The sequence below is a fragment of the Rissa tridactyla genome, chromosome 6, assembly GCF_028500815.1.
Source record: "Rissa tridactyla isolate bRisTri1 chromosome 6, bRisTri1.patW.cur.20221130, whole genome shotgun sequence".
In the NCBI taxonomy this organism is placed as follows: Eukaryota; Metazoa; Chordata; class Aves; order Charadriiformes; family Laridae; genus Rissa; species Rissa tridactyla.
Window position 1 is genome coordinate 14,320,523 of NC_071471.1, and position 13,833 is coordinate 14,334,355.

Below are 13,833 nucleotides of genomic sequence, written 5' to 3' on the forward strand. Positions count from 1 at the left end.
GATGGCAGATTACTCCAGAAACAGAAGAAAACTCTCTTTGAGGAAACAGCAGTTCAGCACCTTGTTGTTGGGAAGAGAAGTTCAGCTCACACAACTGTTGCCACCACCAGATGAGTCCCATTTGTCCATAACGTGACCACGTGTGCTGTGAGAGAAGTTCCACTCGTGCAATGTCACCACCACCAGATGAGTCCCATTCGTCCAGAACGCGGCCACGTGCGCTGCGAGGTGTGAGCAGCCCTCTCTGCGATGGAAGTTCACAGCATTTGTTGTTAACCATTTCCTTGCCCAGGTGACGCCAACCTTTCCAGCTTGTGCTTAAGGTGTGTTAGCTAATTTCAAGGAGAGTTACTGTCTCCAAAATAGGGGCAGGCGGGGGGGAAATAACAATCTTAACCACTACTACTTAACCTAAAGAAAAAAACTTGTGTGCCTGCTGCTATTTCAAATGAGGTAGTAGAAAAGTAACTAAAAGAAGAGGTAGTCACCCAAAGGTGATGACAGTGTTACTCTGGTAGCGCATGCCTCACAGCAGCTCTTGATGGAGTATTTCCCAGACCATCCTCTCGCGGAAATAAGGCATGTGGATCTGAAAAGAAAAGAAAAATCCATTAAATACACATCATGGCAGAAAGAGACACAAAATACACAGAAACGCCCAGTTAATTCTTTACTATGAAGTTCCTTTTAAGAACCGTCAACACTTGCCCTTCGGGTACAGCCTGGCTTTCACCCGCACAGCTCCTAAGAGGGTGACATGCCACCAAAACCAGATCTCCTTGACCACACAACAGCTCACAAGCACTTTCACAGAAGAGCACTGCCTTGGAAAAGAACCAGTGTCTTCACTGGTCAAAGGCTGAGACCCATTTCTCCCAAAGATCCCAAGGCCAGATCTCACAAACCCCCTGGCTCCAGTACCTCGCCCAAGAGGAATCTCACTGGGAGCAGACACCTCAGCCGCTGCGTAACTTCCCTGGCTCTTGTCTCTGTGCGAAAGGGGCTGGAGCTGTTTAGAACCTTCACTCACCTGTGTAAAGGTCAGCGGTTTCTCTCTCGAGATGTAATCTGCGTATTTGCAGGTGAAAACGCCGCAGTCGCTTCCATTCGATTGCTGAGGGATTTCCTAACGAATGCAAAGAAGATGGAGAATTTGCCTCTATCTTCAAGGAAAAGCACCCATTGGAAGTAGCACCCATTACCAAAAATACCCTAACCAGACACTCCTGAACTTGCACCATCCCCAGTAACCGCTCCCCAACACAAGGAACAGACCCCAGGAACTGCACATCATCCCTCCCCTCGGCTTCCTACGCTCGGTTGTTACAAGCCAAATTCCTGGCAGGCTGATAAGGGACAGCAGGCTTCCTCCCTGCAAGGTGTCTGGAGGTTTCTACAGTGTCTTTCTAAAGTGACATCCCTTAAATCGAGGCTTTCGGTGCTGCTTTTCACTATTGCTGAGAAACATCAGCCCAAGCCCTTGCTTTGTCACGTGCCAGGATCTGGGCTGCAAACAAGCAGCCCACGTTCTCTGACAACTGCTAAAGAGACTTGAAATTTGACTTGTGAAATGGGGGCAAAGCCAAATTCACCTTCACGTGGCAGAGCAATTTAAAAAAAAAAAAAAAAAGAAAGTATTAAGCCAGCAAGGAGAGGCACTGCTCAAAGATTTCATCCCAGCACTGTTTCCTGGTCCACTTGCAGCCCCATGTGGGACCAGAAGAAGATGCTTATGGCTGTTCTCTGAAGTCCTGGCCTTATGAGAAAGCGTTAAGAGCTTTGTGACAAGGAGTTCTAGTTCACATTTCAAGTGCAAGCAGTGCTCACTCACATGTGGCTCCATGCTGTGAACAGTCCACTCCGAAACATTCAGCTTCATGTGTGTTTTTTCACGGCTCTCCTCTTGCAGGTATTTGCTGTTGAAAACAAAAGAAAAACCACTCTTCATCGCTGTAATTCAGGCCGAGAAAAAAAGAGCTGCTGAAAGATCACAGGAAGATGAATGGCCGGAGAGTAAACATGTCAGAGGATCCTCACAGCAGCTGGTTTCAGGCATTTGGAGGAAAAATCCAAACCTTAAATTTACAAACGCTGCGAGAGGCTGCGAGCTAACCATCAGGAATGACACCGACAATTCCAACAGAGGCTTCCACAAAAGCCTAAGTTCATTGCTTAGCAGAGGCCAAAAAACCCCAAATCCCATATTATCAGAGGAAGAACAGAAAAACCAAGCAAGGAACCCTAATGTCGTCAGCCCACCACGTGCCTGAATCCCACAGACTGCGTGCGCCTCCGGAAGGACAAATACAAAAGCTTTTGGGCCAGCACCTCTGGCTGAGGAAGTTTCCAGGCCACCAGTTGCTGGAAAAAAGGACTGGATGCAGACCTGTTCTTATAGCCTTTCGCAGGCACCTGCTCTTAACTGTTCAGGACAGCACCGGACTAAACCAACGCTTGGTTTGTCTCTGCGGGGCCGCTCTCCTTGCTCTTGGGCTACAAAGCTGCTGGATTAAGGGGTTTTACTACCTCTGCATCAGTGGCAGAGACTTCTAAGGACGCCTGCTTGCACAACAGGAAAACCTGTCCCCGTTACGTTGGAGAGGTGTGCGTGCCAGCTGACACAGCTGCAAAAGCTGGCTACACGGTATCTGTCTTGAACGAGAATGTCAGAATTACAAAGAGCACCCAGCGGTATCCTCAAACACTTCTGCCCTCAAATTCTTCCCTTTCGTCAATAGCCCCATTTTATTGATCACTAACAAGGTTGGTGCCCGTGTGCCACGGGGCTACCATGTCTTTGTCTGTGCTATAGGGGGAAGGTGGCAGAACCCAGGCACCCAAGACGCTGGGTGGAGGGGACGACGTGAGACTAGGGAAGGAGTCACTGTCAGACAACTCGCAGCAAGCGAATCCAAGATTTCTGGTTTGTTATCTACAAGACATGTGGAAACTTGCAGCCGTGTCACAGGGTCAAAATCCCAAAATGTTCTCCTCATTCACAACACAAAAGCACTGACTGAGCAGTTACTTACAGCAAAGTCTCACAAATCTTGTCCCCTCCTTGTCCCAGGGAGTCGTAGTATTTGACGGTCTTCTTTCTGGTGTCTATGACCTGTTATTCAAAGGTGACTGTTAGACAAAGCACCACCTTGTGCTGCACAAACCTCCATGACTTTTCTTGCTAGCTTTTTCTCCCCACCCAACTCTAAATAACAAGCCCGTTTGACTCACCGCTAGTGCCCAGTGCAAGCTCAAGTTAATGGGCACGAAGATGACGTCCTTGTGGAAGACATCCACGCGTCTGGTCAATCTTCTTACTGTCCTGTAGCCCCCAGAAGCTAGTTTTTCATAAAACAAGGAACTAAAAGCGTGGACGGATGGATATCCTGCCTTCTTACTTCTCTCCATCACAAGACCCATGTAGAAATTAATGACCTGTACCACAAAGAGTAAACTGGAGATGTAAAATCAGACGCTAGCTTACCAAACGAAAAATACAGCCACATCTCTCTTCTGGCCACCCTGAAGTACGCAGCTGAGAGAACTCCAGCCTCAGCTGTCAGCTTTTGTTGAGAGAACTTCGCACTTGGTTACAGTTGTTTATCAAACTGCACTTTGGTAAAAACACCTGCCACCCACTCCAAGAACCTGCACTAACTCCTGGAAGCACATAACACAACAAGTAAAGGAACTGCCAGGAACACTGGACCCTCAAGTACCTAAAATAAGAACTGCACAGAGATTTCTAGCCTCTGCAGTGCAGGTCATCAAATAACTTTGAAAAGTACACGGTGAAGGGGTATTTTTAAAGAAATGCTCAATTAGAAGATCCCTGTGCTGCAGCCAGTTTTACCTCATCATTTAGCCAGCAACCGTTCCTTAAGGTGTGGATGTCCTCACGAGTCACCTTTAGGTTGAAGGCACTGCTCATGATCTCCTCTGGCTCACCTTTGCCTAATGCGGCAACAACCTCTCTCTCCATGGCCTGAAATGGACAATTAAATGGGGAAGGACTTGTGCAACAGAGCATCGAGCATGCCAACCTGTGGGCAGCTTTCAGCTCAAACACGGCCTGGAAATGAAGCTCAGGTGACAGAGCAACTGCCTTTGCCGGCTTTCGGCTAGGTTAGCAATCGCCCTTTTTGTTGGTTGGTTGGTTTCAGCATCCTGACTTGCAACTTCAGGGCCCAGGTTTGCTTCAATTTGTTTTCACCAAGGAAGCTGAGACAAAACGCAGGGACGAGCAAACACACAGCAAACGCCTTTCCCATGCAATGCTGCAGCCCTCGCAACGCTGAGGTTTAAGGCAACCGCAGCAGGCATTCTCCATGCCAAGGCAGCTACGTCAGGAGCCTGAAAGAATGGGAAGGTGGGGGAACTTCAAGGGAGCTGAAGTACCAGCAAAGGGGGAAACCGAGGCAGCTACACTGCAGTCAGGCAATCGGGAGTCCAGGCTGTGCATGCAGCTGGTTGTCATTTGCAGGTTTCCATGCAAAGGAAATTCTGCTTAGGGAACGCAAAGCAACCACTGGGTCTGTTAGTATAAAATACTCTGAACTGCCAGAGCATCTTCTTCTCGGTTGAACGTGGGCTAGCAGGATAAGAAAACCCCTGGTTTTCCTTGTACTGAGCATCACCCCGCAGACGTTGTAAACTCTGGACTTGCTAGCCCTTTCCAAGTCAATCCTCAAGAGGCAAAAAAGGGGGCGCTCGATCAGACTGCAACTCCCAAGAATAAGAGCAGCCAACACTCAGACAAGCAGGGGAGGCTGTTGTTAAACGTGGACTCCTTTTTGTCCGAGTAACAGAAGCCCCACCAACCCTTAGGTTAGCACAACTGAAGGAGTGCGTGGAGCATAAGATGCTTAAATCCTTTCAATCCTTCAAACCAGCTTTAGTGCTGACCTTTGCACTGGGAAGTCACAGCTGCAGACACTCCCTAACAGCTTAAATGCAAGTTCTTCAGATTTCAAAAAGCCTGAAGAACCACCTGTAACAAATGGAGTTCCTTGCAGCTGTTTCACAGCCTTCTCTTTTGTCAAACAGCCTGTCAGCTACGGTACCTCTGTGAGTGGAGTAAAGTCTTTTCCTATTCTTCTCAGCCTTATGACTTTCTTTCCTTTCACGGCAAGGGCGGGTGACTTTTTGGCCTGGGCGGGTGCCAGAGGTACTTGGCATAACACACCTTCTGCGATCTGAGCTCCACGCTGTTCCTGTGAGACAAAAGGACGTCAAGCTACCAATCCAGCACAGATTTTTTTGCTAGGGGATAGCACAGAAAATCTTGCTCATGTCTAAAACTGGAAGGGCTTTTGTACACACATCTAACCAGCCGACTCCAAAGTTACTTTTTGTCGAGGACTGCATCCCAACTGCGCACCCATGTAGTGCTGCACTCAAAACTAAACGGAGGCAAGAGAGGCAGGAAGTTAGTTTGGCTTGGAGTAGCGTTAAGAACCCCAGAAAAGCCTCCGCAGGTAGGTATCAGGTTGAGATGGAGATTAATAGCTCTGATTTCCAGGACTAAAATTTAATTTTGATCTCAATCCTGACCAGAGACGAAAGTCAAAGAGATGTACTTCCTATCTCACAAAACAAGACACCACTAAAGATACCACAGTCCAGCTCTGCAGGTCAACCAAGCCTGTGCAGTAAAGACTCTGAGGCTGTACCCAACACATCAAAGGGGAAGAAGAAAAATAGTATAGGGTAGTGCGCTCATCATAGTCCAGAAACAAAATGAACGGCAGCGGGAAACCCTCTGTGATCGTGCTACTCAACAAATCATGCTCCCGCTTCCCTTGGGAAAAACGACCTGGATGAATACAGATATTGTTGAGGAAGTAATGAAAGGGAGGAGCGCAAAAATTTCTGATCACAACCAGATACATTTTCCTAAAAAATGAAATCATGAATAACACAAGCTTACCCCTGCAACTGCAACAGCTTGTTTCACCGCTCCGTCCTGTTCCAGACATTCTTCTGCTGGTGGGGAGCCCCTGCGAGGAGCGGGAGAGAGAAAGAGAGAGAGCAGTGAGCTGTGGACCTGTACTGTCCCACGGAATTCTCAAGAATTCACCTTCTGGACAAGAAATGCTTTTTCAAGGCTCCTGCTGACTACAGCCTCGGTTGCACCCCTGTGACAGCATCGTCTCCGCTTCCAGCACGGTTCTTTTGGAGCAGCGAGACTGGCATAGAAGGAAGCACTGGGAGCTTTGTAAATTCCTTCCCATCTCCCTGTGCAAGACTCCTTTGGTTTCTCTTGATCAGTTTCGTTATTTGGAAAACAGGGAAGCAACCAGCACTTCCTCTGTCAAGTGCTCTGGGATCTACTGGGGATAAATGCTGCGTGCTAGGGCTTATACTGCAAGGTATAACAGGAACACCCGCAACTCTACCTGCAGCCACATACAGTTAGCTTACGGGAACTAAGACCAGCACAGGGAATGAAAAATGGGACACCTACAGGATATTTACTTGCCTCCTATAGGCTAGTCAAGAGAGTGACTGTCCCCATTTGGAGAGGATTACCAGTAAAACCACGCAGACTCTGAAGAGCAAACAAATACACAGACAGTAAAGATGTCTGTCTATACGTGCCTTCCTCAAAACCGATAATTTGACTTGTCACCAAAGACCCCCTTTTTCAGGAGGGAGACCTACAGCAGACTCTCACAGTATTCTCCCCTTTCAGTCCAGCAGGGGAAGAGCAGGTATTCACAAGCTTCATCAAATGACTTGACTGAGTAGTTAAATCCACAAAAAAAGGCAAGAAAATGTTCCTTTCACTTCAACCCGTCATACTCTATCCGTTCCTTTATTTCCTTCTCTCCCCTCACGCTCAGGTGAACCACTGACAATTTAAGCACACAACAGTGCCGCACGGCTAAAGAGAGCGCTAGGCTTTAAAGCGGGGAGAAGAACAGGGACGGAAAGAGACACGCGCACAGAGCCAAAAGAAACAAGAACCGTGATGAAAAGAGACTCTACCTGGTCACAACATCGCCCTGAGACGGCTCTGGGCAGCAAACACCTACCAATTTGATACCTGCACAGAAAAGCAGTAGTATTAAAAAAATAAGTCAACTTTCAATTGCCATCAGATGTACGTAGCTCTCCATTTCTGAGGAATAAATAAAAAAAATACATTTAAATGACGACTGTACGGTTAGGAAGTTTGAACTCTGGCAAGCAGTGTGAACTTTGAATATCATGTGGGAGTGTATAGGAAATGCCCTATTTTCATTTGAAGTCTACCTACAAACTGGAAGGGATTTGAATCATGGGGATACTCACCAGTCCTTAGCGTTGGATACGGATAAACATCTCCTCCTTTTGTTTCTTCCGGGTCAGTCATCACAGGTTCCTTGGAATAGGCTTCAACACTTTGGTGCAGCAAAAACAACAGAGGAGAATCACTATTTTTATACCTAGGGCATTTCTTGTCAGTACATACCAATTCACTAGGACAGATCCAGTTCAGACGTACGCAACTGTCTACGTTAGAGTTGGAAGTCATGGGTAAAGCAACAGGTATACGTAACGTAAAATTAAGCTGTTTAATCCCTTGGCAGAAACATCCTGTCTGCTGCACTAGTTTCCGGACAAAATGCAAAGGGATTTCCATGGGGAGTTTACGTTCAGAAACTCGGCCACTTTCAACTCGGGCACACTGAAGATACACGAGTCCAATTTTCTGTCTCTTCAGAATTTCAAGAGAGATCAATCAATCGTGGTATTTGTTCCCTTTACCTTTTCACCAGTCAATCAGTGGCTTTTTTGGTTTGTCTTTAAAAAGAAAGAAACATTCTTTGCACATCCTACAAATAGCTGGATTAACCTGAGGAGGCCACCGAGGAGGACATTTTACTTCAGACCTGCTCTACCCTGACCTCAGAGACTACATGCTCATTAGCAGTCGGAGTGCATTAGGCACGTGCCCTGGGAACACGCTCTGGTTTAGCTTCACCTGAAAGGAATCTGCTTCACATGCTCCAGCTCTGCTCTGAGATATGAGCCCAACAGATCATTCAGGGACTATTCGTGCTTCATTGCAGGGAGCTGAAGCGGGGGGGGTCGGTCTTTTAAAAATTACTTTGCCCCAACACTTGCCCTGGGACACTGCCCAGAACCCCCACAGTAGGACACAGTCATCCCCTCCGCTTCCATGTACAACACCTACAAAGTTACCACCAAGAAGTTAAAGGTAATTTTGCCTATAATTACTTGCGGAACCTTGTCGGCTCTGGATTAGGACGGCTTCCAGGACCTTCTTCCTTTACTGGTTCCAAAGGCTTTTGATGTTTCACCTTTTCTCCTCGCTGAACATCCTAGCAAAATGGAGGGAAAAACAAACAGCTTAGAACCACTGCATGTGAAGCAAACGTTTGTCATCCGGATATAGCGTGGACTGCACAGGCTGCTCCCAAAATACTGGCACGTTATTCACATTTACTTTAGCAGGAATTCCCACCTTCCTTTTGTGTTAGCCCTGCTCTAGGAGCTCGTGTCCCACCAGAACGCTCAAAATTCCTTCTGCAACTGTTTCCTCAATTGGGGGCCTCTGCTCTTCAGCTATGGTCTGCACCCCTTGCCTAATAATTCAGGCTAATAGGCATTCCTGCCAATAGACATCATGATTGGCTGCTATGAGTCCCCGGGCGTATCCTAATCATGCTCCACAGCTTGCCATGGCCTGCTTCTCCAGCACTTTGCCCTACATTCTTCTCCCATGTAAGCTCATCAGGAATTTTCCAATGGTTCCTTCAGGTATTGGAAGGAAAGGACAGGGAAAGACCTCTCAGATAGCCCTGTAAGGAAGGAGTAGCAGCAACTCAGTGGGTTTTTTCCCTCCGCCATCCTTTTAGACTTGCTACCTAAAGAGCAGAGTTGAGCTAGGTTAAGGACAACATAGTGAAACAACTCTGCAACAAATACATACTTAGTGACAAGGCAGTACAGCTCCACTGACAAGGGAAACTGGCTGCAGGGTCCTCCCCCACTACACCAGGTCCATGAAAATGGTTTAAAATTCAATCCTTTGGCAACAAACCACTGCTCTGTTCCAAGACTTGATGCACGTAAAGGCAAACGAAATGCTATATGCTGATTTCCCAGAAGCATCCCTTCAACTTCTTTCACTACACCCACTGTGCTGTTACAAACTGCTCCTTCAGCCTTTACACGCCGTTTTGCTATCAGTGCTAAGTTCTTTCCGTTCAAAAGACACATTTCGCGCTCAGGTTACCTCTTCAGCAGTACAGAAAAGCCTCCCCATTTTGCTGGCTTCCAAAGTGCTGCGTTCTGGCGCAGCGCGCTCCTTAATGGGTGGCCTCGGTGTCAAGACGCTGCCTGAGGCAGGTTTGATGTCCTGCTTGCCCCTCTGGCTTGTGCTAAAAACATCAAGGGCAAAAGAAATAGTATCAAGAGAAGGTTCAAATATGCAGCTCCCGATGCTAGCTTCACCAACAGCTGTTGTGTTAAAGCACGTACGCTGATGATGATGGAGACAGACGCGAGATGTTTACAACCTTTAGATGAAGACCTGCTGTCTTCAACTAGCTCATGGGAAAGTACAGAGAAGTCAAAGCGAAAATCGGAACAACTGCCTTGAAGATACACTGCTGTTTGTCACCTCAGCCTCTTCTCAAGTTCTACACTTCCTCTTACCACAGACCTTTAATCTTTATCTAATCTCCCGTGCCTATGAAGTATCTGGATTTAAAGAAAAAGCTTAAAATCAGTCGGGGGAGAAAAAACCAAAAAAGTAGCTGGAGACCTCCCTTAGTACAGCAGCCTGAGGGAGTTCCAGGCTACCTTGGAGGAATATTGCTCTGTGGACACAAATACAAATGTTAGGCAATACGGAGGAAGTTCAACAACGAAAGAGAAAGGCAATAAACCTTTCGGAGAAGAACTCCAAGAAAACGGAAGGATTTTTACCTCAGACGTGGAACTGTCTTGTCACAAAGGGACAGTGAGCGTAAGGCATCAGTAACTACAAAAACAAATTGAAGGGTTTTATGAGTTTACAGTCAAGAGCTTCACAAAAGAAAACTTGTCATTTTCTCTCCTACATCATAATATTATTTGTGTTATGTCACTTGAGGAGAGTTTCAGAGTTTCATACTGGCAACTACAGAAAGTTGTGCACACAAGGGATTGCCAGCCAAAACCCGAAATAAAAAAGGGTTATCAGGACCTACTACCCATAATCAGCTTTTCAAACTACTGACTTCTGGCAAGCCAACAGTGGACATATCAGAACTGAAGGACTGCATCCAAGGCAGCTCGTCCACTGAGATGACAAGATCAACGCCTGGCTCCACTCCAGAGGCAATGCAAGGATGCAGGCAGGAATCAGAGCTCACACTCAAGTATTCCCAGACGCTGCCTAGTATTGTGCCTGCAATAAGCCCTACAGAACTCTAGGGGTCCAGCTGTACGGTGCACAAGGGCGGGTGAAAAAGAAACGAGTTCATAACTCCATGTCAGCCTTACCAATCCGTAGCGTTCCTCCTTCTTCCGTACACCATCTTGCCCTTTTAGCTGGAGGCTCAGAAAAGGTGGACTGCAAACAAAAAAAAGGAAAACAACGAGAGTAAAATGTGAATTCCATGTGAATGCCAGCAAACATAAACTTCCTGAAATTTAGTCAACTCTGGTATGACTTGGGGACCATGATTTGCCCGCTCAGACTGCAGAAGAATGCCAATCTACAGGAATCCTCCCCTGGAATGGTGGATTACGAACCTATCAGAAGGAGGTTTATCCAGAGGAAGTACGCAGTTTTTCTTGTAAAGTTGTGTATTTTGATTCCTTAACTACAAGCTTGAGAGAGAGAGTAACAACAGTTTACAAACACAGGACAACCATAAACTGGGATGATGGGAAAGTATCTGGAAGGCCCAACTTCAGGACGCTTCAGGGAGAGACGCTTGCTCTTTCATCTTCCATAGATTCTCCCTATTTTCCCAACCCTTGCTAACCTCTTCCCCAGACTCTCTGCTCGTAGCATCGTCGCTCACTGACGCTCTCGGGCGTTTAGTTGCCTTGCGTTGCAACTTTCCCACAGTGGCAACTTCTCCAGGTTTCTGTCCATTCTCGGAGCCGTCAAAAACTAAAAAAGCAAAGACAGGCCATATAAGAACATGATAGGAAAGGAGATTAGGATTTCTATTGGCACCAAAGCCCCTCCTCTTAGTCCCAGCTAAAGCAGTGTAACCCATTCCATGTTACGCGCCCTTCTGCCAACAGCACTTGGTGGCAATTTTTGTATTAGTTGCCTCACTGAGCAGCCCCTCAGAGCCACAGCTCAAAGACTAACCCACCCGTGAGTCTGCCAGCCAGATCTGCAAAAAAACCCTGCTTTGGGGAACATTCCCTGTTTCTGGAGAAGCAGCACAGGGTGCAATTTATCCTCCTCCCCCCTCCACACACGCATGTAGTTTGTCACGTGTACGTGTTTATTACGTATACATCCACACGCATGCAGTTTATTACCTACAGTAGTAGATAAGCTAATGCTTATCTCCTTTGCCCACCAGCTTCACCACTCATGCCCATCATTGTTCATCTTTCTATCACGGAAAAACCTCAAGGGGCAGCAATAACAACCACCCTGTGCTTTAGATTGCCTTCAAGAGACTCACACAAGGGAGCTTTGCTATTTTACTGCATATCTCGGAGAGCATTGTTAGAAAACTTATTTTCAGCAGGACAGCTTCTCAAGCCGTCTAACACACTTTCGCTTCACTTTCATCCTAATTGCTTCGCCTGTCACTCCCAGTGAACTCTTAGCAAAACTGGGTCTCCTGGTCAGGCCGTGACACGACAGCCTGCAGCGCCCACAAAGGCGCATTCTTCACTTTGGGATTGTGCTCTGCACAGCAGCTGTGAACTACTGCTTGTGCAACGAGTGGCTCCTTCCAGAAGACCTTCGCTCTTCCCATTCACGGGGGAACATGAGACGCTCAGCAGAGCCTCCTGGAGCAAGTTGCTCCCGGAGGGAGCAACCACACTCCCCAAAACGTGGCACGTGTTCCCAGATGTTCCCTCTCCTTGCAGAGACACATGTGACAGGCACGCAGATGGCTCAGCCATCTGTCACTGGGAGCTCTGGGGCACCTGCAATGCTTAACGTCTGGGAAGGCATCCCCCTGTCTTCCACTCCACATACCTGCCACATCCCCATGCCATGCCTCTCCTCCACCCAAGATATCCCTACATGTATACAGACTGTTCCCTGCTCCTTCAACACTCCTACTCCAAGTCTCCTCCCCTTTTCTTTCTTTTCAAACCCCTACACTGTGCAGAGGGAAAGCGAGTCGGGGGGAACGTCTGGAACCCACACTCATCTCAGCATCACGAGTGAACAACTCTGGCCGCGGGCACAGGGCGACCCGACAGCGGCGGGACCAATGGCCAGCCACACAAGGCAAGAGCCGGGCCGGGAGGAGGGGTGCCAGGGTGGGAGAGGGCGGCGCATGGCACCTGGGAGCCCACGCCGAGCCCTGCCGCCCCGCAGGGGGGGCTCTGGGCGGGCAGAGGGGCCGAGCCCAACCCAGGAGCGTGGCGGGGACCCCAGGGCAAGACACCACACTGCGCCCCAGCCCGCAGAGCGGCTAACGGCTCAAGCCCCTCGGGCCGAGGCTCCTGCCACCCCCAAACAGGCCCCGCGGGGGTCCCACAAGGCCCCAGAGCCGGGGCAGGCCACGGGGGACGGGGTCTGGCAATGGGACGGGGTGATGGGAGGGGGAGAGGACCACGGGTGGCCCGCAGGCGGCGGGGCGGCTCACTGACCTCGGGGGTGGCCTCTTGGAGGGCAACGAGGCCTTCGGGCGGCACAGGGCGGCGGGCGGCGGTGGCGAGGACGACGCCGAGGGCCCCCAGCAGCCGGTGGTACATAGGCCCCGCGCCAGCCTGCTGCGGAAGTAACTACAAAAAGAAATTGAAGGGTTTTATGAGTTTACAGTCAAGAGCTTCACAAAAGAAAACTTGTCATTTTCTCTCCTACATCATAATTTTATTTGTGTTATGTCACTTGAGGAGAGTTTCAGAGTTTCATACTGGCAACTACAGAAAGTTGTGCACACAAGGGATTGCCAGCCAAAACCCGAAATAAAAAAGGGTTATCAGGACCTACTACCCAAAATCAGCTTTTCAAACTACTGACTTCTGGCAAGCCAACAGTGGACATATCAGAACTGAAGGACTGCATCCAAGGCAGCTCGTCTACTGAGATGACAGGATCAACGCCTGGCTCCACTCCAGAGGCAATGCAAGGATGCAGGCAGGAATCAGAGCTCACACTCAAGTATTCCCAGACGCTGCCTAGTATTGTGCCTGCAATAAGCCCTACAGAACTCTAGGGGTCCAGCTGTACGGTGCACAAGGGCGGGTGAAAAAGAAACGAGTTCATAACTCAATGTCAGCCTTACCAATCCGTAGCGTTCCTCCTTCTCCCGTACACCATCTTGCCCTTTTAGCTGGAGGCTCAGAAAAGGTGGACTGCAAACAAAAAAAAGGAAAACAACGAGAGTAAAATGTGAATTCCATGTGAATGCCAGCAAACAGAAACTTCCTGAAATTTAGTCAACTCTGTTCTGACTTGGGGACCATGATTTGCCCGCTCAGACTGCGGAAGAATGCCAATCTTTGCAGGATCTCTGACGAGTACACTTTAGGCTTTTAATACAGGCTCTCATATCTGCAGTGATTAAAACAATATAAGCTTGTCACGCAGTTATCACTAGTCCAAAGTGTGGTAGTTTAGCCCTTCAAAAAGATATTTTGAACAAATAAGAGAGAATGACTCTCTCACGAACTAATAGT

At 48.2% G+C, this 13,833-nt stretch overlaps 1 protein-coding gene across 1 annotated transcript; it reads right to left on the reverse strand.

Moving 5' to 3' along the window:
• Nucleotides 1-526: 526 nt before the first annotated feature.
• LOC128911503 (sentrin-specific protease 2-like) lies at nt 527-3,982 on the reverse strand. Its single transcript, XM_054206503.1, has 6 exons — nt 3,854-3,982; nt 3,232-3,435; nt 3,033-3,112; nt 1,832-1,916; nt 1,031-1,126; nt 527-589 (listed from the first exon to the last, which is right to left on the reverse strand). Exons 1-6 carry the CDS (start codon nt 3,980-3,982, stop codon nt 527-529), a joined length of 657 nt encoding a protein of 218 aa, XP_054062478.1.
• Between the last annotated feature and the right edge of the window lie 9,851 nt (nt 3,983-13,833).